The sequence below is a fragment of the Falco punctatus genome (assembly GCF_963210335.1).
Source record: "Falco punctatus genome assembly, chromosome: 7".
NCBI lineage: Eukaryota > Metazoa > Chordata > Aves > Falconiformes > Falconidae > Falco > Falco punctatus.
The window spans coordinates 71494107-71521034 of record NC_137587.1 but is presented as its reverse complement, the minus strand read 5'-3'; the positions used below and the strand labels follow the sequence as shown (position 1 = coordinate 71521034).

Here is a 26928-nt window from a genome sequence, read left to right as displayed (position 1 = left end):
CCCCAGCGCGCCGCTGCGCACCTGCAGCAGCACATGTTGGGGTCCAGGGATTTTCCCATGTTAGGCAGCTGCTGGATCCGACCCGCCTGGCCCTGCGCTGTGCTTTGCTACCAGCTCATGCGCGGAGGGGATGTGCAACGGGACCAGGTAGCCCATGCAAAAAATCCCCAACCCTATTCCCAAAGCATCAAATCATCCCGAAGGCATTTGACACCATTTCCTTGAACATCAGTTCCTCCCTCCATGGGGGAAAAGAGCCACCCCACGACCCCACAGCCAAACACTCCGGGAGCAGGGACCTTCCTGCATCTCCCAAACCATTTCCCAGCACAGGCAAGGTGAGTAAATATTTAATAAGGAATAAATGATTAATTAGAGCTTGCAAAGTGAAGCTGGGTTACAGGGGCCTCTCTTCCCTGAGCTGATGCTTATAAATGAGCGTGCCGTGGATCTCGGGATCATTTGCTAGATCATCAGCTGCTAAATAGTTCAAAATCATCGCGCAGATCTCTAAAACATGTTATTATTAGAATAATAAGCTGCCTTCTTGCCGTGAACTTTCCCAAGCGTTCCCAGCTAATCACCTATTGATTACAACATTATTAAGGTATTTATAATCATAAAGGATTGCAGGGAGGATTTTATTCCTGCCAAAGGCTTGGAGGGGACCCCTTGGTGCTGCTTCCCTTGGTGGTGGGACCCCACTGCTCCCATGTCAGGAAATGCAGGGGCGATAGGACCCTTCCCGTGGGATTTTGGAGGGTTTGCACATAGGGACATTTGCATAGATACTTGTGTTTATTTCCCACCTCCAAATATAACCCATGGATGGTTTCTGACCCCCAGCACTAATCCCACACAAGGTTGGGAAGGAGCTCAGCCTTGCAGTGAGATGGCCAAGATCTCCTGGGGTATTTTCTTCCCTGTGGCATTATCCTTATCCCTGGGAAGAGGGCAGGGTTGGCAGGAGGCGCGTGGGAGGGCAGGCAGCGTGGCAAGCGCTCGGCGGAAGCGCCTTCCCTGCCTACCTCCTGCCTGATTTCTACTTCCAGTGTGTGATTTCAATCAAAGATTTTAATAATCATTTTCCCCTCACATAATACAGCCCTGTCTTGGAGTGCTGGGGAATAATTATATACACAAAAGGGAAAGAGGGAGGGAGGGAGAGTGGGAGCAGAGAAACTGGTAAAACAGCATCCTGAATCAAACGGACATCTGGAATGACAGCCTTCAGGTGGGAACTGCTCCAGGGAGCCGGGGATGGAGCCTGAACCAGGGTCTGCTCCCATGTCACATCCCCAGGGATGGGCCAGCAGAGCTGGAATGCCCTGGGGTCCCCCACTGAAACCACTCCCCTGAGCATCCTGCAATCCCGGCTGAGTCAGGGACTCAAAATCTCTGCTGGAGCAGGGACAACTGGAGAGAAAAGCCTTATGTGAGCTAGAGCCGGCTGTGCTTGGAGCTGGTGACCGGTTTTGGAGCAGGAATGATCCCTGGGTGAAAGCCCTTGTGCCTGCACAGGGATTTTGATGGCTTTGGGGGTTATTTTTGTCAGGGTGGTTATAACCTGTCTCCTTCTTTCCGACCTGTAAAGTCCCAGTACCCAGCTCCTCTTGCAAGCAGAACCTGGAAGGAGCAGGTCCAGCATCACCCAGTACCCTCCAGCATTATCCTGTGAAGGTCTTCCAGCTCCATGGGTGTGTCTGGCACAGCAGGATCGGGCCCGCCACTGTCCTCCCTGAGCACATCCAACCTCATGCCGCAACCCACTGGCAAAGCCCCAAGCAGAGGAGACGGCTGCAGGGATGGACATTTCCAAAGCCCCCGTGGTGGCTCCACTGGAGAATACACCAACATCACAAGTGCCAGGGCCCTGGTGGCACTGAAGGGCATTGATGGCCCCAAGCAGCCCCACCTCGTACCCCCACCCATGATCCCACCTAAGCTCGGGGCCATCAGTCCCTGCCTAGGGCTGCCTGAGCCAGCCTTGTCCCCATGTCCCAGCCCGCACTTCCAGCCAAGGAGAAGCACCACCACGTGCAAGGCAGACTGCCACAAGGGATTATTTTTTTTACTTCTCTTTCACCGATATCCTAAAGCTTATGATTTGCCAGCCTGGTGTCTGCTACATTCTTTTCTGGGTGGGTTCGAAAGAGAGTTATGCATAACGTGCTCCCATCGAGCTTGCTCTGAGGGGTCCAGAGGACAAGGAGTTGAATTTGCAAAGCCTCTAACACCCAACGTGCCTGGTTTGGGGAAAACTGGACCTCTCTTTCTTTGGAGTCTCTGGAGCCTAGTTTAGCCCGGTTGGAGCAGCATTTTAGCTCTGGAGCCTGCTCTTGTACTGAGTTCTACACCGTTTTGTATAAATTCAACTAATTGCTGCAAAGTTAGACGGGTATGTTGTAGGAGTTGTTGAGAAGGGTCGAAGTTTAGGACCCAGCTGACGGTGGGGGTCTCACCATCTCATGGGGCATGGACCCCCTCCCTGGCACAAGAGCAGGGTCTCCCTAGGGTGAGGGGCAGAGGATGGGTGTCCTCTGGCCACCCTCTGCTCCTCAAGGCACAGGGTCCTGCTGTGCCCAGCTCAGCCCTTCCACCTTCCAAAGTTATTACTCCTCTTTTGAACCTGCTTCCCAAAACCCGTCCCCAGGGAATGCCAGGAGCCCTTTACCCCTCCCCTGTGCCCTCAGGCCACTTGCTCCTCTTCTCTGCTCTGAGACACACTGGTAGAGCTTGACTTGGGCAGCTTACCAAGGATGCTGCAGGGATGCTCAAGGTCCTTCTGGCCTCAAGAGCTGGACCTGGACGGGGACCTTGTACAGCCACCTGAAGCTTGGTGGAAAGAACAACCCAGCCTTCTTTGTGAAATGGTCAGAGATTTACCCCATCCCAGTCGTCCTTATCCCTCCACATCCTCGGCAGAAGGGATGCTCGTAGTGGTCCCACCTGGCCTTAAATCCATGGGCCCAATAAAGGGGGACAATTGCCATCATCCTCATTTTAAAGCCCTCTTTAGGCTCCTGGAGGAGCACGAAGTGATCTTGGGCTAAACGGAAAATAGCTCTGCCTCCTGATTATTACCATTATGACTATTTAATCCAGCAGAGATTTTTCAAAGGGGTTTTGGGCTCCCCCATTGGCGTTGCAGGAATCGGGGGGGGCTTTTTGCTTTGGGTGGCCAGGTTTGTTTTCTGCTGCAGGAAAGACCGGCAAGGCCATGAGAGAAAGGAAAATCTCTAGGGATGCCACCATCAGGTTGAGCCCTTGCGGGAACCCAGTGGGGCAGTGTGGCAGGACGTGGCATCTGCCCGGTGCCGGCTTTCCCGGTGGGATGGCCCCCCTAAAATCTCCCAGATAGAGCAGAGCCATCCCAAAGGAGGACACAGCATCCCAAGGGATGCTTCAGGCTAGAAGATGTCACCTCCCTGACCACTGCCGTGTCTGCACTGAGGATGACGTTGGTCCCCCTGCATCAGCACTCTCAGCAGGCAAATGTCACCGACCCATGCGGAGCTGCTCCATGGTGGCCCCGTGGCAAAACCTCCGCTGAATTCTGCCCTTCCTGGGGGCAGACAAGGTTTCATGTGGCTCTGGATAGAACTCCATGCTCAGCTCAGGCCACGGAGAGGACGCAAATACCCTCCTGCCCTATTGCAAAAGCGAGCTGCCGCACTGCACTCAAGGCAACCATGCTCTTCCCACCCATCACTTCTCCCACCACCTGCAGAGATGTCCTAAATTACCAGCCCCAGCCAGGTTCCCTTGCCCCCTACCTTGGAGATGTGTGGCCCAAACACTTGAGTCACAGAGATATTAAATTCCCCACCAAACCAACTCTGCCATGCCTCTGCACTGGAACGAAACTCCAACCACACTTTGTATGTGTGTGTATAAATATATACTTTTTTTTTTTTTTTTTTCCGGGAGTAATGGACCCTGACAGCCAGGCTATGGGACAGCCAGTCGCTTTGGCCCCCTCTGCACCATGTGGACCCCCCTCCTTATCACACCCAAGGCTGATGCCATATTTTCGGTGCTCTCTGCAATGCCAGAGGAACCCACCATCCCCTTTCCATCCACCCCTCTTGTTTGAAAGGGGCCTGAAAAACAGCCCCAAGCCCACCAAAGGAGAGCAGAGCTGACTGTGGCATGGTGCCCATGGCACCAGTTCCCCCAGCCCCAGTGTGTGATCCCATGGTGCTTCTCCCACCACCAGCACCCACAGGGACGATGCCTCGGCCGGTCCCCCTGACCCCAAGCAAACCCTGGTGTCAAGGTCAAGAGCAATTTTGCAAACCATGTCTATGTTTTTCTCCCCTTTCCTTTTGAAAATCCTATTGCATATCAGCTGGGCTCTGCCACCCCAAGTTCCTCCTGGAGCTGATGGGTTGCGGGTGCTGAGCTGGCTCTGCTCCTCCAGCCTGGCCGTGGAGGCAGGAACCAGGCAGAGGGACAGGGACAGGGCACCCCGCTCTGGGGCCAGCAGCTACCACGACCCGCGCAGGGATGCGATGGCCCCCCAGGGCTTTCCTACCTCCCGAAGCTCCTTGGCCACCTCCTTGAGCTCCTGTAAGATGCCTTCCAGTTGCCCGATCACCATTTTCATCCGACTCCGGATCCTTTCCCTTTCACAATTACTCTTGCTGCTGCTACAATTGCTGCTGCTGCTGCTGGGGTGGTCACTGGGCTGCCTGTCCTGGCAGGTCCGGGAGTCCATCCTTCCCTACCGGCCTCGGTTCCCGGCCCCAACAGCTCTGTCCATCCTGCTCCCCTCTAGCCGGGTGGCCTGGCGTCCACGCAGCCCCTCTCGGCTGGGGAGCTTTCAACATCTTAACGTTCCCCTGCCTCCAAGAAAGTCCCAGCCACACGCTTGCCTCCCTGCAAGGTCGGGGGGCTCTGGTTCGGAGCGGGGAGCAGGGTTGGGATGCAGCATGCGGAGCTGGGAGTGCTGCAAAGAGGGCTTAGCCAGTGACAGTGGGGAGATGTGGGGTGGCCATGGGGTGAGCGAAGGAGGCAAGTGCTGCCTGGTCAAGCCAGTGGGAGGAGGAGGAGGAAGAGTCCTTTGGATGTCCCAGGAAGATAAAATCCAGCAGGTCACGCCTTGCCTGCTCCCCGGTGCTGGGGAGGGGTACACGGGGCTGGATGTCCCCAGGGTGTGATGCTGCCCCCCACGTCGGGCCCTCACTCTGGGGTCACCAGCTCCAGTGTTGGGTGGTGGGGGTGGGTGTCTCCCAGCTGGCCACAGGTGTCCTGAGGAGCCCAGAGTCCCCTCCTGCAAGGACAGACAGACAGGCAATGTGACAGTGCCATCCCTTCTGGAGCCAGAAAGCTGGGGTGGGCTCTGCCCACTCCTGCCCTGCCTTGATCTCAACCCCAGCATGAAGACAAGCCCCCAGGTACCCCCACAGTGCTCCCCCCCAGTTGAGGGGGGGCAGGGTGGAGCCTGGCACTGTTCCTGGCACCCCCTCTTTCCTCTCCCGCCCCCCCCCCCCCCCCCCCCCCCCCCCAGTTTGAGACCTGGAGACTGGGCACAGCGGGGTCTCACCGAGCCAGATGGGTGGATAGGTGACAGCCAGGGAGCCGTGGCTGCTCAGGAACTTACCGTCACGATCCAGACCCCCCTTGGCTTCACTCCAAGCTCTTCCTTGTCCTTTTTTTCCCCTTCTTCTTTTCTTACTTCCTCCCCGTCCTCCTCCTCCTCTTCCTCCTCCCTCAGGGCTTTGTGTGGCACAAGAGGAGTCCAGGGGCCACTTTCCTTCGGTAGCTGTTGGAAGGGGTGAGACGTTACCAGAGGTGACAGCTTGCCATGGATGGGGGACACGTCCCGGGGGGACTCCTCTGCTTTGAGGGGGGGTCAGGCAGCCTCTTCCCCCCGCAGGGGCCTTCCCACAGCCAACCTCCTCCCGGGCTCAAGCCCCAACCCCGCCTTGGCCCAGGAGGGGGAAAAACCCACCTTGCCCCCAAATGCCCCCCCCATCTTTCCGCGGGGGGGGGCAAACAGCACGGATGGAGGCGGAATGGGGTTGGGGGGGCGCATCCCCTCAGCTCAGGGGTGCGCACAGGGAGGGAGGGTCCTGGCATGCTTACATTTCCATCCCCGGTACCCGCATCCTCCATCCCCGCTGCTCGCATCCTTCATCCCTGGTACCCGCATCCTCCGGGGCACCGGGGATGGAGGATGTCGGTACCCGCATCTTCCATCCCCGCTCCCCGCACCCTCCCTCCCGGCTGCTCGCATCCTCCCTCCCCGGTGCCCGCATCACCCCCTCCTCCTCCCCCTCCCTCCTCCCTCCTCCCCGGTGCCCCCGCTGCCCGCACCCCCGCAGCCTCCCCCGTGCCCCCGGGACCGACCGGCGGCAGCGGTGCGGGCTCAGGGCCGGCCGCCCCCTGGGCGCCGGGCGGGCGGAGCGGGGCGGGGGGCGCCCGGCGCCCCGGGCAGAGCCATGGGGCGGGCGGAGCGGCGGTGGGCGCCGGCCCCCGGCCCCGGCCGCAGCCTCCCCGCTCCCCGCGGCTCCCGGCTCGGCTCGCCCCGGCGGCTGCTGTGTCAGAGAAAGGGGCCGAGCCTCCGCCGGGCGGGGGGGGCTTAAAGGGGCCGGGAGCCCCTTCGCACGGCGCGGAGCGGGGAGGGGGCAGCGCCGAGGGAAACTGAGGCAGCGCCGGGGGGGGAGGGGCTTGCCTGGGGGGGTGTCTCTGCCTCAGTTTCCCCAATCTCCCCCACAAAAAAATAATAGCCTTATTAAGGCTGGTCCCTTCCCAACGCAGAAGCCCCTCCCGGTCCTGGGGGTCATATCTGGGGCCAGTTCCTGCAGGATCTGTCACAAGGCACCAGCCCCCGGGGTGCAGCAGCAGCACCTCAGCAAAGGGCCCTGCTGCAGGACCTGCCTGGGCAGTAGGAAAACAATAGCCACGGCCTGTACGTGCTTGTGTGTGGTGGGGGGCTGCTCTGGGGGCCCCCCAACACGGGGAGGCAATGGGCCGGCAGCAGGGATGCAGCGTGGGGCTGTCAGCGCTGGGAGCAAGGAGGAATTCTTGTCCCAGGGCTGAACCGTGACGATAGGTGGCAATCCCAGGTCTGCAGGAGATGAGGCGGCGTGTGCGGCGTGTGCGGCGTGTGCGCTTACGTGTTAGTTATTGCCTCCTACCGGGTGTGTTCAAAAGTGCTGAACACACTTCTTGGCGTGGACCTGAACTGACTCATCCTTAAGTGAGCAGCTTGTCATGAGATGACGCTTTGGGGGCTCTTCTGCTTCTCGCGGAACAGTCGGGTTGGGGTTCAGCGGTGGATCCTGGGGATGGCAGGAGCGCCGGGGCGCGTGGCAGACACTGGCGAGCAATCCCGCCGTGCACAGCTTTATTGCAATGATATTTTCCAGGGTAACCGTATGGCTGGTGGGATGTTTTCAGCAGGAACCTGCTCCATGCAATAATTTGCACCCGAAGCTCAGCTGGGGACAACGTGGCCACCTGGGTTCCCGACAGCCACGGCACTCTCTCCTCTGCTCCCAGGCTCTGATTTCCTCTGATAGCAGGTTAATGCCAGCTCCTGCTCTGCCTCTGCCATTAAGCAGGCAGAGCCGAAAATCATCAGGGAGCTTAGGACAGTAATTTGGGGAAAGAGTGGAGGTGGTAAAACTGAGATGGAGGTGCTGCTCCTGGGAAATCCACCTTGGACCAGTGATGCGGTTTCGTCTCCGAACACGCGCAGTGGATCTGGCGTGGAAAGGTGATAAAAGATTTTGAATTATTTTGGCCAGAGGAGGACCTGAATAAACTACAGTGGGGGATCAAATGAGTGGCCAAGACAAGACGTGGGCTGAGGAGGAAACACGCCCCATCCATGACCTGCTCTTCCCCTCTCCCACAAGAATCTGCTCGCCACCTCTGTGATGGGTAACGGCAGCCCCGCAAGTTTTGGTCTGAGCCAGTTGGTAACAGATGCTCGCAAATACCCATTGCCAGCGCTGGAGAGCCCGACCTTGGGTGTCGGCACTGCCAAAAGCCTGTTTTGGAAAGTCTTGTCCATGACGGTGAAGCTAAGCAGCAGAAATGGCCCTGCAGGAACGTCCAAAGCTTCCATCATGAGGTGAGAGGCCCCAGCCGTGTTTCCTATGACTTTCTGAAACCCTCTGGATGGTGTCTTGAGGGTGTGAAATAAAGGGGTGCCAGTCAGCTTTACCCTGAAAAGGGGACAGAAAGGCTCAGCCTTTACGAGACACACGAGAAGCCAAGCCTGCAGCACCCCTCACCCTTCGCTCCAGCTTACCTATGTTCCAACGCCCTGGATGGACATCCTCAGCTGGTCCTGTGCTGAGGGGCACCCCTGGCCCTGAGCCCCCCCTCTATGGGCACAAGACAGTGGCTGGGGGGGGGGGGGGGGGATGTCCATCTGTCCTGCCTGGGTCCTGCTGTGAAAGCCACTATGTTCTGGCTGCTGGTGGGCAACCTGGCGGCTGGTGCGTTCATCATTTCTGGAGGAAGACTAGAAACAGGGTGGTTTGGTATTTTTAAAATCTATTTTCCGTTTTTATCTGCTGTTTTGCAAAGCCTGAACTCTTCCCCATGAAGGACTCGGTGAAGGACAGTTTTCAACAGGAGCTTCCCCAAGGATGCTGCTTCCCACCTGTGCATCACAGCCCAGGTCTGGGGGGTCATGGAACACCCCGCTTTCAGCATCCATGTGACAGATCTGTGTTCCCCACCTCCCTTCCAGATCCTCTCCTATCCCATCCCACCTTCCTCAGGGTCTCCCAGAGGAGTTGGGGGGGGATCCCCAAATGCTGCCTAGCTTTGGTACCCCACTGATGGAGGGTTGGGGTTTCCAGGCAGGAGAGACACGGCTGAAGTGTGATGGGGAGAGAGGAGCGGTTTTATTCCCACCTCCCTAATATCACTCCCTCCCTCATTCTGCAATCTTTATTTATGCTTTTCGTTAGATCTGATTTACTGGGGATTTTCCCATTCCAGCAGGAAAACTGCCGGGAGGGGATTTCTCTGCAAAGCTTTCAGGCTCACAGGCATTTTATTTTCCAGGGTCGTGCCAGGCTGGCTCCTGCAGGGTGGCTCTTGGCTTGGCAAGGCTTAGCAGGGGACCCCCACAGCGGGGAGTCCCCTCCGTCCCCCTGAAATCTCCCATCACGGCCCTGGGATGGAGCCGGTCCCCATTGTCATGCTGCTGGCAGGTGCCCTTCGCTGCCGAGCCCGCTGATGTATCGCTTCCCTGCCGTGACTCACTGGCACAGATCTAATTTCTAATTAAATAGCGATTCTTTTCAGAGCCATTTATTTCTGTTTCTTTTGTATTTTGATTGGAGTGTCAGTCAGTTTTTCACCAGTTTGTCAATTCCTCTTTCCCTAAAGATTAGCGAGGAGAGATGTGAGAATACAGAAATACATGTTAGCAGCGCCGAGCCCGGGAGCGCCTCGGGTCCCAGCCACCCTGAGAAAACCTGCAGAGAATACAGTAAGTAACTGAGAAGGAGAAAGAAAATAATCCCTGAGAAAGCCTGTTTAGAGCAATGTCTGAAGATCTGTTTTCTTCCCCATCTCCATCGCCCTTCCCTGACCTGCGGACCCACAAGTCCCATCCTGCCACGTTCCTGGTGGCAGCAAATGGTGACTTCCAGAGGAAAGCCCACGGGATGCTCATGATGAAACATCCTTCTCCTGGATGGACTTTATCCTTGGGACATTTGAAACATGGGACTTGGAAATTCATCTGAGGTGCTCCAAAATGTGGTCCTTGATGCTCAGCTCATGGTCTGGGGGAGAATGGGGCTCCCTTACCTGCTGGGGTCTCAGCCACCCAGGGCAAGGGCTGGGGTGAAATCAAAATCATCTCACTCGGTGATAATTAGGGATCTTTTGGTGAGATGGACCATAACAGGCTTTTTTGGGGGGCTTCAGTCTGTTGCCCGCCAGTAAAGCCTGGCAGCTCCAGTGCTGCCTGCTCTGCCTGGCGTTGGTGTTGCAGTTGGTACCCTCAGCACTTTGCTCCAGCTCAAAGTCATGTCATGGAGGGTCCAAATTCCCAGTGGCTACTGATCCCAGTGAGCAGAGCATCCTGATATTTCGAATCACAGCCTGGCCATGGTGAGGATAAGGAGCAGAAACTGTTGCTGGTGTTGAGCAGTGCTCGTTTTGCTCAGCCAGAGTGCTCAGGCCATGTGTTGAAGACAGGGAATTTTAGGACAACTTGCAGCTCTTAAGTGGGTAGGAAGAAAAAAAGCCTATTAAAATGGAGCAACAGTGTAGGTGTGATCTGCAAAACCATCCAATTTGTTGGGAATGGGACATGGGAAAACCCACAACTGCTTTCCAAAGATGCTTTCAAAACGGGAAACTGCTCCTACCTTGAGAAAAAGGTTATATTTTAATGAACTTGTGTATCCTGATGGAAAATATGTACCCTATCACATGGGGCTGTTGGCCTGCATTATACTGACCCATCCAGCTCTTGAACAAAGCACTGGAGGAAGTCACCACCCCAGCCCAAATAAACCTGAGGCACTCAGCCTCCCTCCCCAGGGCTTTTAGCCCAGCTACATCCCACCTGGGGAGGGTGGGACCATCATAGAAGGATTTAAGCGGCCTCAGCAGCCATCTACAGGGCTTTAGAGTAAGGGGGTTTCTTCTGGTTCTGAGGGTTTTGGCAAGGGGGGGATTGTCCCCGTGTAAGCTGTGGAGGAGCTGGTACTGGTGAGCAGTGATTAACCCCAAAGTAGGGCTCTTCTCCCCAGGATTTGGCCCCTTGGGGTTTCTATCCTGATTCTCTAACTGTAGAGGCTGAGCTCTGGGCAGCTTGGAGGTGCTTTTAATGAAGCTTTTCTATGTTAAAGGGCTCCCTGTTGCTGCAAAGCTGGGATGGGGATGGATGTGGGATCCTCTCCATCACTAGGTCAGCTAAAAGCCCTGTAGAAACATTGCTCTTCTTTTTAATATTAGAAAACCTGGTTGTGGAGACAGGGCATCCCTATCGTTTCCATCTTGTTCTGGGATTTATTGGTTACTTGGATGGATGGAGCTAGGAGCATTGTTGCTTTAACAGCCAGTGGATCTGGATGTCTCTGGGTTCAGGCAGACGTATCTGATCCCCCGTAGCGGGGGAAATCAATGTGGCTTCATGCCCTTATTAATTTCTTGTCGGGGAAAGTGCGCTGGGCTTGCACTGAAGTATGAAATGAAGTAGGCAGGGAGTAGGGAGAGCAAATATTAGCGTTCTTAATGGCCTTTTGTTTTACTAGCAAAACCGCTATTAATCACCCCAGCGAGGGATGCCGAGCCTTCTCAGGGATAGCTCCTGTCTGCAAACAGCACTGGAAATGAGCAGGAGGGAGACCTCCCACCATCTGTGCTGGAGCTCGTGTGGGGAGTGAGCTTGGGGTCTTGCAGAGCTGGGGGTGCCAGCTTCCCCAAATAGGAAGCCTTAAAAATGCACATTTTTGGCTGTGCTAGAGGGGTAGAGGTGTCTGCTGGGGAGCATGGGGCTGAGAACCGCTGGATGACGCCTCCTGCTGAGCTGGCAGGTGGCATCAATGCTCCGTGCCTCAGTTTCCCTTTGGTTTCTGTGTTTGGACTGAAAGTGCTCCAGGAGAGCACAGGAGCTATCGAGAGGCTGGTGGGCAGCAGGCAGGTGGCACCAAGGACTGAGGTGAATAAAAGTTATTCTGGGCCTTAGCCTGGGCTCAGACTTGAGCCCCTGGAAAGCACCCGCTGAGATTAAGCGTTAAAGCATCTTTTTCTGCCATCCTGAGCTTGTACATGGCTGTCTCGTTTGAGTTTGGTATGCCATATTTTAAGTGGCAGTCTTTCATAAAGGCCAGTCAGAAGTGTGGCTCAGCAGGCTCTGTGCTCCTCTGGGGCTGCCCGGTGGGGAGGGCTGGGAGGTACCAGGGATGCAGCAAGGCTGGGCTTGGAGCAGCCCCAGCAGCAGCCAAGGGCTGTGGGCCAGTGCTGGAGCTCGACAGCAAAGCAGATTTTTCCAGCTGCTTTTCAAAAGAAACCTACCCAAATAAATGCTGAAAGGAAAAATAAGCCTTTCCCCAAAGCTTTGGAAGAGGGTTTTCCAGCTTCTCTTGCACTTTCCTTTCCCTTGGAGGGATGCAGCATCAGCAGTGATGTTCTGTGAATGAAATGCTGATTTGGCCCAAAACTGCATCTTTCCCCGCGCTCCATTTGACACCTGCCAGGACAATTACACCCGGGTAGTACAGTGCTGGGACAGGAGACGTCCTTGGGAGCTCTGGGCTTGGTCCTGTCCTTGGGGAGACCCTCTGCAAGGAGAATACCAAGCAGATGGACCTGACCCATGCCAAGGGGACCTTGTGCTAATCTCATTTCTGCATGTTGCAGAGTGCCTGCCTGCAGGATTAGGCCAACTCCTTGGGCTTCATTTACATTTTTAAAAGCCTTGTCCATGACCTTATCCGAGTCTCTGGCTCTCATCCGTCTTCTGTAGTTCTGTGGGGACCAAGTTGTGCTGGTGAGTGCTCAGAGATGCTCTGGCATGGCCAGGCTGGGGAGATGGCTGTAAATGGGAAGGATAAAATCAGTGGGATTGGGGATGTGCTGCCTTGTTGACTTTGAAGACCCCGAATGATTTAGGGGGTCTGGAAAAGCAAAGTTAGATTTGCAGGGCCAAGTCTGCAAGTGCCATCTGCACATCCCTTGGGACCAGCGGTCCTGGCAGAGCCCAGCCACAGCAATGCCTGTTGAGACAACTTGGATTTAAGGCTTTCCTGATGTTTCCTGATAACTTCAGCCCAGATCCCATTTGGTTCTTTGTTTGTTTGGATCATCGTGGTGCTGGGATGGGGAGACCACATCTCCAGCTGCTATATGTGACCATCACAAGGGCTGGATGTAATTACAGCATCTTTTCCTGCTAGGCTGGTACCTTGGTGTTAAATGTGAGAGCTGAGCCCTGGCAGGGGAAAGGTGACCTTGCTTATGTTGCATAGGAAGGTTTCCATTTCAAATTCTTCATGATTTATGGTGTGCAATGATAAATAATTAATCAGGGGGACCTCTGGCCCCAGAGGGCGGCAGTGCAGTGAATGGGCTGCTGCAGAGCTGGCTGCGGGCACAGGGATGTGGCTGCTTCTGGGGCAGGACTTAGGATGGGGGAAAATGCTGCTCATTTTGGCCACCACCTCCTCCTTACTTCACTGATCAGAAGCTGCTGCTGCCTACTTAGAAATGTTAATATTAATGGAGTTGGTTACTGCTCCCGTCCCACCCAGCAGCTCCTGTCCTTGTGGCATCTGGTCCAGGAGGGTCTGAGCCGTCCTGTGGTGTTCCAGTTGTGATTCACTGGTTAGATAAAATGGAAATTTCTATCAAAATTTCTTTCAAACTAAATCTTTTTTGCAATAGGAACGGAAAAGCACAATCACAGGGAGTTTCCAAACGCAAATCTCCTTTTCTGTGCAGCGGCTTGTTTAAATGCTGCAGTGAAATGGTGCTGGCATCCTCCAGGCACAAACAACTCTGAAACTTGGACAAAAGCATGGAAATTTGGGGGTTGCCAAGCATTCTGTGGGGGTTTTGGGCTGATTTTTTTTTTTCCTGGAAAACTTTGGCTGTCTCTGCTCCAGGGCCCTGCTTAGCATGGTGAATTTGCAAATGAAAATCCTTTAAGCTCAGTAACAAGGAAGGATTTTGTACCTTGGGGCTGGGTGAGTCCACTAATGTGATGTATGAAAGGCTGTTAGAAACCCCAAATGTTACTTTCCTTGATAGCTTTTGGGGCTAGATGTATTAAATCTGCTGGGTTTCATGGCAGGATTAGTTAGTGGTAGACAGAACTGCCCGGCAGTGGAAAATCCATGTGATAACGTGCTTTTGCATGTCATATCCCTTGATTGCTTTTGCCCAGGTAAACTTGGTAATTAAAAAAAAAAAAAAAGGGCATGATATGCCCTGGCTGTGACTTAGCATGTGAGCTGGGTGCTGAACAAGGGCAGGGTGCCCAGCACAGCCTTATACAACAGAGAATCTTCCCTCTGCATGGGTGGCTTTAAAGACCAGGAACAGTTTAAACAAAAAAGCTCCAGCCCCATTTTTCTCCTTTCTGTGCTGCCAACTTATGCCACAGCCTGGTCCCATATCTGCTTGGGGCATCCCTGGCCAGGCTGGGGGGACATTTAGCGCAGGATTCTCCTGGAGTAGGGATGATTTCAGTAACGTTGGGTTTCCATGACGACCTGTGCAGCATCCTGGGAGCCAGGACTGCTCACACATGCATACCCCAAGATGCAACTACCTGGGAAATTAGAGGAGGGGGGAAATAGCTACAGCTTAGCTGAGTCACTGCTGGCTTTTATTTATAGGCACTGGCAAAGCTCACTTTGGGATGCTAATAATATATTTTGTTAATCAGAGGCCACAGCAGAGAGCTTCTTGCCTTCTAATTCCCTGCGGTGGCAGAGCTAGGGCTTGTTGAATAAGTAGCCGTGGTGCTTTTGAGGGGGAAGAAAAAGCCAAGAATTGCCCCTAAAATCTCCTGCAAGCTGGTGAGGAGGAGGAGGAGGAAGGGGCTTGTGCATCCCTCTTGGATTTGGGCTGTGACCTTTTGATGCTGCAGGGTTTGCACATCACCCTGCACCATGCTGGGAGGACCCATGGATGCAACCAGGCTGGAAAACCAGCATCGGTGAGGCCAAACTTTGCTCTGGAATTTATCCCTCCAAAGCTGGCAAGGTGCTGCTTGCACTGCTTGTCCCTTCCATTGGCTAACGTTATGCTGCTGTCCCTGCTGCCACTTGCACTAAACCCACCAGGAGGTGACCGCCGCAGGGGGGGAATTTCAGTGTGGCTGTTAATGTTTTGCAGCAGCTTTCCAGACACAGCGGCAGTTTTGCATAAAATATCCTCCAGATGAATATTTTAAATGGACTTTAGTAAGATGCTAATAGGTTTTCACAGCTGATAAAATTAAGGCTGTGTTCCTTCAAACCTTGAGGAGCTGGCTTTGAAGGGCTTTTTTTTTTTTCTTTATTATTTTTATTTTGCTGCTTTTTTGCAGTTCCTCTTCTGGTTGATGGTTTTCTTCTTCCTTCCACTAAGAACTGTTCATTTGGGTGTCCTCTGCCCTGGTGGGGTGCTCCTAGGCAAGGTCTGTGGCAAAGAATGTCACCTCAGCCCATTGGAAAAAACACGAAGAGGTGCAGACAGGGTTGTGTTGAGTTCAGCTTGGCAAGGAACCAGAAAAATGGGCTTTAAATGTACTCGCTTTGCTTCTTGTCCTGGGTTTACAGCTCTTCCACCAGTAGATCCTTCCTACCAACTGCTGTTGGGTCTCGACGCTCGCTTGGCTGTGGTTACCCAGAATTTCTGCCCCTTGTTTGTTGGTTTAAAAGCAAAAGCTGGTGTTCCTGGGGCCAGGTGAGCTGCTTGAGGATGCGTGCTCTCCATGAACGGTGCGAAGGAGGAATTTAATTCCTCTGTTGATGAGTCTGGGAGGGTTTAACGGCCCCTGCCAGAGTTGTACGTGTCTCAAAGCCTTTCTTACTCCAGCACTGCCTGTGGAGGAGAGGCTGGGACAGAGAGCTGGATGAGCAGGTCTAGATGATGCTAAGAGCTCACCAGAAAAACATGTGGCTTCTTCTCCCTCTCCTTCCCTCTTCATGACTCCTTCTAAGAAGAAACGGGGACCCTGCAGGGCATGGGGCACCCCAATGGGCTGTGTCTGCCTGGGGACGTCCCAGCTGCTTCCCTGCTGCCGTTGTTCATAGCTTTCAAAATCATCTGGCACATACTCCAGCTTTGGGCTCCTCTTTGTTAAGAGCCTTTTGGGACAGGCTGAACAAAATACAGCTGGCTGCTCCTGAGCTTTGGGGAAAATAGACATAAATAATTCTGTGACTGACTATTTTTTTTTATTTTTTTTTTTTCCTGAAAAGTCCTGTGAGGGATGGAATGGGGATAGGACACTATGGAAAAAGTGCTCTGAACCCCATGCGTGCCTGACTCCGCTCTTCTCAGTGTGCTTAGAGAGAATCCATTCTTTCTTGTGAGCCGGAATACACTTGATGGAAATCCGAAAGATTTAAATCTTCATAACTTGGAAAGGATTAGACAAATTTTCCTGAAACCTTCTTTGCTTCAGAGATGATGGCGAGATGCGTGTGCCATGCCTCCAACTTCAGAAGGCATCACTTCAGTTACACAGGTTCAACCTTTCTGACTCAAAGACATCTGCTGCAAGGCTGGGATTACCCCTCGCTGTCTGCCTTGCTCCCTCTCTCTGGTAAGAGCCAAGTGCTTAAGTATCGAAGCAACTGCAATATATATATATTGCTTCCCTTAAAGCTCATCAGGGGACAAAAAAAAAAAAAAAAGATGGTTTGTTTAAACAGCTTTGCGGGTGCGTGGGCAGGAGCGAGGGAGGGTGCTGTGTGTTTGGGTGAGGTGGGGATGTATTGCTGGAGCGTCTGAGCTCCCGCTTGTGGGGTGGGTGTGTAAAATTGCACAAGCGCGTGTGCTTGGATCACCTCGAGTTTTGGCTGTGGCTGAGCTTCAGCTCTGGGGTGATGAGCGGCTGCTGTGGGGTCTCAGTGCTGCTGGTGCATCTGGAGGATGCGCTCCCCACCCTGTAGCAGCATTATCTGTTCCACTTCTGCACAGCAAAGAGAAAGCACCAGCTTTCCTCATACTGAGAGTCAGACAAATTTAACCCTTGTGTGTGTAGCTGCTGGCTGGTGCTCTGTGACAGTGCTGCAAGCTCCAGGCTGTGCCCTCCCCGTCTCCCCCCAGCATGTACTGAGGCTTTGGAGCTGTGGTTGGGCAGTTTTCTGTTGTTTGGTGTGCACAGCACCCCGTAAAGCCCTAGGTGCTATGGGTGGGTCTTGCACCTTGGTATGACATCCCCTCCTGAAAGCATTGCATCCCCTGGAGGGATGCACCTGGGCATGACAGGGGACAGCCATCCTTCCACAGGGTTTGGGTGCTGGCTGGGGGTGGTGGGTTGGGGGGTGCTTATGGTTGGCTTTGGCTGCAGATTGCCACCTCCCCAGGGTTTTCTTTCCTTGCTCTCCCACCTGAAACCCCCACCTTAAACCCTCCCTTCCCAGCTGTAAGAAGGGAGAGGAGGTGCTGAGACCAGGCAGGAGGGCTGATTTTGTTTTGGAGGCACATCTGCCCAGTGGGACACCCCAGGGATGCTGAGGCCGTGGGGCAGAGCGCCACGGCCTCCATTTGGACCCTGATGCTGGGACCATGGCTGATCCAGCAACATTTGCATGCTCCCTGGTGTACCCAGGATGTAAATGTACAGTTACTTTGCAAATCCAAGAGTTTGGAAATGTCCCACAAAACCTCCTCAGCCCTCACTGTGTGGTTTTTGAGGCTGTGATCCCTCAGACTTCTTTCATGCAAAGAAGTGGGAGAGCGATGGGGAGAGACGGGAGCTCTGAGGCAGAGGAGGACCTCAGAGGACATGCTGCCCTTCCTGCTGTTGTGGCAACCCTGGGGCCAAAGCCTGTGAGATGCCTCCTGAACCTTGTCCTTGCCCATCTCTTGCCCCTGTGGTAGCTCTGGATGCAGGATGCTCCTCCCTGCTCAAAGAGGTGCCCTGGGAAGAGGGCACCCAAGAAAGGGGCAGTCCTGGTCTTCTCTGCTATTCAAAAGTGGTCAGAACCCTCAGCTCTGGTGATGCATCCCAAAATGGCAGCATCTGGGATGGGCTCTGGGAAGGAGAAATTGGGCTGTTTGAACCCAGCAATGTCCTCTGGTGAGCTCAGGGGTGAGGAAATGCATCAGGAAAGCCAAACTGGAATATTCCCCCTGACCTCTTCTCCAGCTCCCTTGTTTCTGTTACAAAAAACTCAGGTATTTTTAGAAACTGTTTCAGCCTGTATAAAAGGTGACCAGCTGAGGCTGTGCCATCTCTCCCAGAATAATACCACTGTGCAGGAATTACCCCCAGCTACCAGGATCAGCATCTGTCCTGAGACGAAAAAAAGTCATGAGGGCTTAAAAATAGCTTTGAGAGGGTTATGTCATACCACTAGAAAATGAAGAAAAGGGGGGGGGGGGGGAAGCCACAACCTGCGCAACCTCCATAACTTAGTGCGTCCAGCCCTGACTCTGATGGTAATTCCCTGAGCCTGTATCCCCATCTCTGTGCATCCCTTATAGGAGATTTATCCTGAGGTCATGCCTTCCCTGTTTTCAAAAGGCACAGTGGGACAGCAAGAAATAAATGTACTGGACAGTAAGAAGAGGAACTGTAATAAAATGAGCCTGTAAAAACTCTTCCTAATGTCCCGTGCTCAGTCTACTTGTTTTAATATTCCCCAGTTTCTGCTGCTGGGTGCATTAAAAAAAATATAAAAATTTTACAGGTTTTTCCCTGTCCAAAGACACTAAATCTGTCTCTATGTTTTTTTTCGGTCATGCTTCCTGATGGCGTTCAGAGCTGGATGAATTTTTCCAGCCTGCTGCAGGCGCTAATTTGCCTGGGACAGATGCTGAACAGGCTGCCCTGTATGGGGACAGCTATCCTGGGCTTTCTTTGAGAAGGTACTTTTCCTCACTGGTAAAGAAGTTGAGAGTAACTCTGAATTACTCTTATGTGGTATTAAAATGGCTTTTAAGTAGTAGAAGGCATTTGCTGCTGGCAGCTTGAGCTTAGGCAGGAGCGAAGCAGCTGGAACCTGGTATGGGCTGGGATCTGAACTCTGGTGTAGTGTCCTCAGGGATGCAAGAGCAACCAGCCAGACAAAAACCCCTCTGTTGCAGTAATCCTCTGCTGGCAAGAGGGCTGGGTGAGATTCTGGCTGCCCGGTTGTGTTTGTGGCCACTGGGCTCGATCCTTGCTCTGCTGGAGGGGACAGCTTGGGCAAGCAGTGGTGGCAACAGGACCAGACTGTCCTGGGCTGCAGCATGCACCCAGCGCCCCTCTGCCTTGCTGGTCTATTCTTTCCATGTTTTGGGGTTTGTTTTGCATTTGAGTTCCCCAGTCCTCAGCATGAATACTGCATCTCCTTTTAATTTGCTCCTTCCCTGTGCTAAATATAAGGACCAGCCCCGCCGAGACCCTTCTCCAGCCATGGGAGCTCCTGGAGCTGGGCAGGCAGCTCCCCAGGAGATACCCCCCAGGTGCCACATCACCCCATTCCCACCCTCTTCTGTTAACAGCGCAAGGCGAAGGCAAGGCAAATAAAATCTTTGCTCCTAAGCCATGTTTTCCAGTTGCTGGCCTGCCCGAGCAGGAGGCTGTGATTTGTGTCTGTGGCAGCAGCTTTAGGCAAGGGGGAGGTTGTGAAAACATCTTGAAATAACACTTTTTTTGTAGTTTCCCTGATGTGAGAAGTTTCAGTCTTTTCCCTGCTCTTTACCCTGAAGTGTGTATCTTCCTCCTGCTTGCTGCAAGGATGAAAAGGAGGGGGGAAAAATATTCCATGTCTTAGGGGGCAGAGGCTCAGTCCCAAAATGCCTGAGGGCTGCCAGGGGTCAGCATCACCGGCTGTTTGGCTGCTCGGTTTCCTTCTCCTTTGCAGGTGGAATAAAAGCCAATGTTTTCAGTGAGAGTAAAGTTGAACCATGAATACGGGGGGTGGCAAGGGCAGTTGGAGTTGTCTGAGAGGATCAGAGCGTTGTGTTCTCCTTTTGCGTTTGAACAGACATGCATTATTGTGTCTGCTGCAACACAAAATAAATAAAAAAAAAGCCCAACCAAATGCCTTTTCAAAGGAAATAATCTTCTGGTGTGGTTCCTACCTTGGGAAGTGCTCCTTTCCTTCCCCCTAGTAAATGCCAGTAAAATCAGTCTGTTCCCCCAGAACAGGATTTCCCTGCAGGGATATGTACAGACAGGAGGAATTTTTAACCAACTTTTTTACAGTGTGAGTTAAAATCTTTGGAAAATCTCACCTTATGTGACTTTGCAAGGTCTGGCCAGGCTGACAGTGCCAGGGAGCAAAGCCAACCCCTTGGATGTGCCTGCTGGGTCATGTCACTTGGGTGCAGTGACCTTGGCTCTGGTGTCAGCCGATCCCTGCATGAGGCACTGCTGTCCTGGCTGGTGCAAAGGCTGGGACATGAGCAGGTTAGCAAAGCTCTGGCGAGGCCAAAATGCAACGTTTGATGTAAAAAATGTCTTTGGTTCCTTTTGTCTTTGAGTTGCAGGGGAAGCAGGAGGGGAGGAGTCTGTGGCAGGGGATGCTGTGTGCAGGCAACACCCTTTTATCAAAATTCATGTGTCTTGGGGAAAACGTATCCGGCCAGGGCTGAACATGAGTTGGATGGTGGTTTTGTTTTCTTTTCCTCTCTGTAAAATTGAGACCTGATGGATGAAAATGTAAGATCTGCAACTCCTTCCCCAGCTTGCCTTGTTTCACCCTGCGTGGGGAGGAGCTGGGGCTCTGGAGACCCTCAGTGCACAGTTAGGGATGGGGGTTGGAGCAGCACCTTCCTCCCGGTGCCTCAGGCTGCAGCTCAGCACTGGCTTATCCTGGGTGGGTGTTTTGGTCAGTGAGAGGCATGTGGCCGACAGAAGAGACATGCAATGTGTTGTGGCCCTTGCAAACAGCATCTAATGGTCCAGAGAAGGTCTGCGCTGGGATGGAGGGACCAAGCTGGGCTTTGTGAGTGCTCAATACTTTCAATTATCTCAGAAACCACCTCCTGCTCTGTGCTGTTCGCTGTTCCCCCCTGCAATGTCAAAAATTGTGGCTGCTTTTCACAGCCCCATGAGCCAGTTAAGAGTTATGGGATGTCTGCTGGGGGTTTATGGCAGTGGAAGAGGTTAAACCAAGGGTTTTTTTTCATGTGGCTCTTGGATTATCTGATTGTGGGTCAAGTGGCCCAGCAGCAAAGCTGTTGATTGAGTTATAAGGGTGCTGGGGGCAGATCAGCGTTACTCAGAGCTTGGGCTGGAGTTTGATGCTGAGTGGTAAGAACTGGGGCAGGCCAGGGCTGGATGTAGAAATCCGGCGAAGGTTATGTAGGACATGGTCCTCCACCAGCTTGGGAGTGAGGTGAGAGCACCTGGGTGCTGGGGGGAAATCTGTACGTCTCCTTGGTCCTCTCCTCTGGGAGCTGCTGACGGGTTGGGTGGGTATTTGGCCAGATCCCACGCAGCCATCACAGGGGTCCTGAGTCACCTGGACAACCGGTGGCTGGGTGCTGGGAAGAACTGGGACATGGTGCGCTCCGGCTCTGCTGATAGTCCTGGCAGCGAGATCCTGGGGATGGGGCAGAGGGAGGGGAAACGGCTGCAGTTTTGAGGCTTCAAATGAGGTCTTGTTCCTCCCCTCTGCCCGAGCTCTCCTTTAATGGGAACACACCGTGAAACAAGAGTTGTTAAAGCTCTCCTTGCACTGGGGCTTTTGATCAGGGAAGTATTAATTACGCTCGAAAGCAAAGGAGAAAGACTAATGAAGGGGAGATCAAAGGGAGCAGCAAGCAGGCTGAGTTCAAAACCAGAGCTCACTGTGGGGACTGCTCTGCAGGGACCTGCCCCAGCACCTACTGAGAAGGTCCTTGCTGTCGTCTGGACTGTCGGAGGTGATGGGGCATCTGTCAGAGGCTGATCTCCACCAGAAAGCACTCTGTGGTGTGACCTTGGCTGCCAGCCATGCTAATCATAGGATCAGAGAAGTGATTATTAATTATTTAGCTGGGGAAGGGCACAGGGCTTTGCAGATCGTGGTTTGCATTGGCCCAGAAACACAGTGTTTGCTCCAAGGAGGTTGTGCAGCCCACAGGCACTGGGAAATGCCCTGGAGAAGAAGAGGACCAAGGGACTGGGCAAAGGTTAAGTTAAAAGACAATATTGGCACAAAACCAAATGGGAAATATGTCTTGGAGATGGGGAGCAAATGTACAGAGGGTGGACAGGTTGGCAAACATGTAAAGCTGCGGCGATGGAGAGATGCTCTCAAATGCTTCCTCACCGCTGAGGACTGGGAGAAGGTATGCCTGATAATTCATTTGCTAGTTGATGGAATAAAAAGGCAAATATTTGCCTTGATGAATTGTGTCTGGACATGGAGGCTGGTTGAATAACGAACTGCTTACACATAGATATTTTATCCATTAGCTGGCAAGAGCTATTAGCAGTGTAACCTATTTGGGAAGGCGATTTGACAAGCGATGGGAGCACCTGCAGACAGGAGCCATATAGGAGAGTACTGAGATGATACTTGGGGTCATCTCCAGGTCTTGGGCTTCATCACTGGTGGATGTCCACTACACCCTTCCCAGCCTTGGCTCTCCCGTCACAGGTATCTCATGCTTGAAGCAACCTCTTCCACCCCTTGTTGTCCCTCCCTCACTGCCCATCAGCCCCCCAATCTCCCCGTTGTGGACCATGGACCCGCTTTGCCTTTAATAGGGAAAAAGCTCCTCCTTGATGTGTCTTAAATAACTTGTTGTCTTGGGCAGGCAGGATTCCCCCAGGAGCTGTATATTTTTAGTGCCTGATATTGTTTTAATCATAGCGAGGAGTGCTGCTTGGAAAATATTATTTTAAGATGTGCAAAATTAGAGATCCTGCTGTCGGGGAAGAATTGGATGGTGGCTAATGAGTTTGGAAGCATGAGCTGGGTGGAAGAACCACTATGACCTTCAGGCAGCTTTGGAATTTCCCTTTTCCATGACAATTTAGTCTTTTTGTGCCCTGGGCTTTTATCTGAGGTAGACAACCCAGTTCTCTGATAGTTTTCACAGGACCTGGATGGTATGTGCGTGGGGTCCCTGGTGGCGTTCTTCATCAGGTTTTCCCCATGCATCAAGTCCTGCAGGACTTATCTGGGGTGTCCTGCTGGCCTTGCCTTAAACCACAGGGGAAAGGGCTGACCTGATTCTGCGCCCCATGGGGCGGAGCAGAGGATGGGTTTGCCTTCAGATGGGTCTTTGGTTGTTCTTGCAGCTGGGCAGCTCTGCTCTGCCAAGCCCTGGCTGAGTTACTCTCCTCCACCTCTTGAGCCTTTGGAGACTTTGCCAAAATGTTGGGTGGTTTCTGTCCTGCATCCTGAAAGTCCATCCACATTGTGTTTTCCAGGCTTTTTGGGAGCAAGGATCCCAGCACAATCTCTGAATGCTGCAAGGATGGGCTGGAGGGATCCCATGTGTTATGGGGGCAGTAGAAGGGGTTTGGACTCCTCCATTGGGCTACTGGGAAGGTGCTGGGAGCTGGAGAGCTGCTGCAACCGCCTTCTGCATCGTCTCCGCACCTCTCCGACTCTCAGCTGTGATTGCAGAGCAATCCCCAAACCAGAGGGGTTGCACAGCAACATGAGCTGAGAACAGGGTGGAGAGGAGCAGGGGCTTTCTGGTTAACACTGATGATGCTGTTTGATCCTCCTCTTTGCTTCCTCAAGTTTAAACATTGCTTTGCTGGAAGTGGCAGCAGTCAGGGCAGGGAGCTGCTTTTAGCCTTTTGTAGCCGTGGCTCCTGTGTGTGGAGCAGAGCATGGTGCATAGGCACAAAAAAAAAGAAAAAAAAAAAAAGCAAATATGGGGGTTCTGGGGCTCCTGTGTCTTCTCGCCAGCTCTGAGTGGGTGGATGGTTGTGGCTGGCTGATTGTCTTGAAAATTTGTACACTGATGTGTCCAATTCTGGGCTGAAATGAACCCAAACAAGAATCAGCCTGATCATATCAAACTGCATGTCAGACTGATGGCACTTCAGCTTTGCCTGGGGGGAGTGGCAGGGCGAGCCCCTCCTGAGCACTAGCGGTTTTTCAGAAGCTGGGCTTGTGGGGTGATTTGTGCCAATGATGACAAATCGTAGCATGTAACCAGTTGGTGAGGAGGGGGGTGTTATCAGCATGGGTGACAGGTCCTTGCAGCCCCTCAGTTGCCCTCAGCGTGAAAAGTGACCTTTGTAGGTATCAGCCTAGGGGGGGTGTGGGCATTAGGGGTCCTCCAGCTTGCTTTTCTCTCCAGATGCTCCCCCAGGCTGGCTCTGCTGGGGTGATGATGTGCCACACTAGGTTGTACGTGTAGGAGGGCCATAGTGGTTCACATCTTCTGTGGCTGGGTGCGGCAGTCAGCAGTGAGGCATCATGGCCAAGCAAGAACAAGTGGTTGAGATGTCTCACCCTGCACCTTCTCATCTCAGGGTCCTGGCTGGAACAGCTCGTTTCCAGCAGGTTTTGTACCTTGTTGTGAAAAAAAGATAGTGAGTGTTACTAGCAGTGCACCCTGCTCTTGGAAATTACTCTTCTTGCATGAGTAATCCTTTTTCTAGTGCTCATTTATAAATGACTTATTGGGACAACCCTGCTCTGGAGTGCCTGGGTTCACCATGAAGGGCCCAGCAGCAGGTTTCTGCTCTCAGACTCAGTGAGCCTGAGCTTTGTGCTAGTTTGCCACTGATCGCACATGCTTAACCTGTGACCATAGAGCCATGACCTGCATCATCAGATGCTTACCCTCAGATTTAGAAAGCCCACAGCAGAAAGAGGCTAAAGAGAAAACTGTGCCCTGGGGGTGCTGCCCCAGAGCCCACCCTGGAGTTTTTTGGTATAGCAATAGGACCTGTACCCTGTGGGTTTTTTTAATAGGGTGGGTTCCTCACACTTGGTTCCTTCCTGTCCAGAGAGTTTTGTATCTCCATGTCTCAGCAATCATGCTGGGAAAGCCCTGTGCTGGCCATGTGCCTGGGGGGGAGCATCACCTGGTACTTGGAGGTGAAGGATGCTTTGTAATCCCATTCCAAAGGACTGCCCTGCTGCTGGCCCTGCAAGTGAGGCCCCTGCTCCCTCCTTCCCCTCTTGCCCCCTTTTGCGTCTAGAGAGCATGGCTTTTTATTACAGCAATTTCCTTGTATTACATAGCTGGTGTTGGGGAGAAGTGCTTTCAAAATATAATTTGTGCATTAGCTCCAGAGCCCACTTGTGGCTTTGCTAGTAGCTTACACTTAAGTGATGCTCTTGCTGGGGAAATGAAGGGGTTTATCAGCCCTGAGGATGGATGCAAAGCCATCTGTGCTCAACCAAGCGAGCGCCTGCCCAGCCTGGAGCTGCCTTGAGTGAACAGTTCCTTCTGCAGCAGGGCTGAACTCATCCTGGCGCTTGCCTCTGGCCACCAGCCACTGCGAGCAACCCCTCACCCTGAGCCACCAGCCCTTGGAAAGCCTTCATGCCCTTAACAGGAGGCTGTGGGCTCTTTGGCGTCTTTCTTGGGGTTGCCGCGATGTTTTGGAAGCTGGTGCTGGTTGCAACGCCAATATATGCAATGTCAAGATTTCCTAATTTCTGATATTTTTAGAGCACCCAGGCAGCCTGTTTGCTTTTTACAAGCATTTCTGGGCAATAGGCAGGTGTTTTTCATGCAGCTTCTCAACTCTTTCTCATCTGCTACCCTCCCCGGTGGCATCGAGGAGGCCAGCTTGTTCAAACAGATTGGAGTGGAACATTATTTATTTGTAAAGGTCCTCGGCTGCAGTGAGGGAGAGCAGGGAGTGTCACTGGGGACCAGCACCGTATGCAGCCACCTGGCATGGGATGCCCTGTAGCAGGCACCGCTGGTGACAAATGAGGTGTTTTTGCAGGGCTGGGCTCTTTCTGAAATGAAAACCAGGACTGTGTGGTGGTCCCTTGGAGCTGAGAAGCAGGGCTGGATGTGCAGTGGCACCTGGCTGCTCTCAGAGCTCGTGGTGGGGTCAGGGCATTGGGGTCTGCTCTTGGCTTGGCCATCAGCCCATGTCTAACCTTGCGGTGCGGTTTCTCTCTGCTTGTGTCGTCAGGCTAACCCGCCTCCCAGGAGGATGGGGGGAGGATTTGGGAATGAGTTCTCCCACAGCCTTGCGTGGCTGTGACGGGGGGTGCTCCTGGGCTGTGCTCTGCAGTCCCATCTCAAGCCACCTGCTATATATCAAGGTACTCTGCTATGTCCAAGTGACTGGTCCCTTCAAGCAATTTTAAGGCAGGCACCCAAAAAAGCTCTGTGAAACATCACTTGCCGGGGTCAGTCAGCTCCTGAGGGCACTAACATCTCCAGAGGCCAGCTGGCAGTTCAGAGGGACCAAACTGTCAGTGATGGAGGAAGGACCTACCTGAGGTGAGACAGGTGGTGTCTGTAGCCTGGTTGGGAGTGAGTGATTGTCCGGAGTCCTCGTGTCAAGGACAACTCCTGCAAGTGGTGAAGTTGTGCTGGGAGTATCTGGGTAGGTCTAGACCTTGCCCTTGCCTAGGCTTTGAAATGTAAAGCTAGAGGGGGAAAAAAGACTAGATTTATGGAGCTGTCCTCACTAAATGACCCTCAAATTCCTGATTTACACAGTGCTTCTTTATATACAGCTCAGATCTTCACCAAGCTAAATCAAAGCTGATTTTTTTTTTGTTGTTTTAGTGTTTATTGTTATGATTTAGGGTACTGCAGCTCGCTATCAAACCCAGTGGCTGTTAGCACAGTGAACCTAGTCGATCTTTCCCTGTTGGAGAGTCTCTTCTGCTGCCACCTTCAGTGCTGTGCTGTGAGGCTGGTGGGGAGACGTTCTCCCTGTGCCCACAGGCACCCACACCTGCCCCAGGCACCCACACCTGTGTGCTCAGGACGAGCCACCCCTCCATGGCCGCATTTCAACAACAGGATGGAGCTCACCTCTCACCCTCTGCTAACAACATTTCACAAGATGATATTACAACCATCTGATTAAACAGAGGATATTTGAGTTGAAAATTGGAGATGAGTCCCAGAAGGCATCTGCTGCTCTCTGTGTGTGGGAAGATCGTTTTATTTTGGTAAGAGGCCATGAATATGAACCCACCCTTGGAGCTGCCATTCCTGCTCCCCCCATGGGGACCCACCTGCAGCCCAGGTCCACCCAAGCATCACCCCCAGAGGGTGGGGGTCATGACCAAAACCATGACTCGGGTCCTTGATCTGAAGACGAGACTCATTTTCCCAGAGACAGCACAGGACTGGGGCAGATGCTCTGCACTGGGCAGGATGAGGAGCAAAGCTGCTGGGGAT

The 26928-nt window shown here is 53.2% G+C and overlaps 2 protein-coding genes across 5 annotated transcripts in view; one reads left to right on the top strand and one right to left on the bottom strand.

The window, feature by feature from the left end:
- The window catches only part of INSYN1 (inhibitory synaptic factor 1), a 61028-nt gene that overhangs the window by 8819 nt on the left and 25281 nt on the right, over positions 1-26928 (bottom strand). For 3 of the 4 annotated variants that reach the window (XM_080397377.1, XM_080397379.1, XM_080397378.1), the window contains 3 exons: positions 6355-26928; positions 5606-5767; positions 4538-5275 (listed from right to left, as the gene is read on the bottom strand). The exon at positions 6355-26928 is cut by the window's right edge. In XM_080397377.1, coding sequence (XP_080253503.1) covers positions 4538-4720 — 183 coding nt within the window. In that variant the 5' untranslated portion in view covers positions 4721-5275; positions 5606-5767; positions 6355-26928. The other variant, XM_080397380.1, reaches the window with a different exon arrangement.
- LOC308067845 (immunoglobulin superfamily containing leucine-rich repeat protein-like) overlaps positions 17175-26928 on the top strand; it is a 142327-nt gene continuing 132573 nt past the window's right edge. Inside the window, exon 1 of the mRNA XM_080397362.1 lies at positions 17175-17179. The gene's annotated coding sequence lies outside the window, so the exon portion shown is untranslated. The remainder of the gene's footprint in view (positions 17180-26928) is intronic.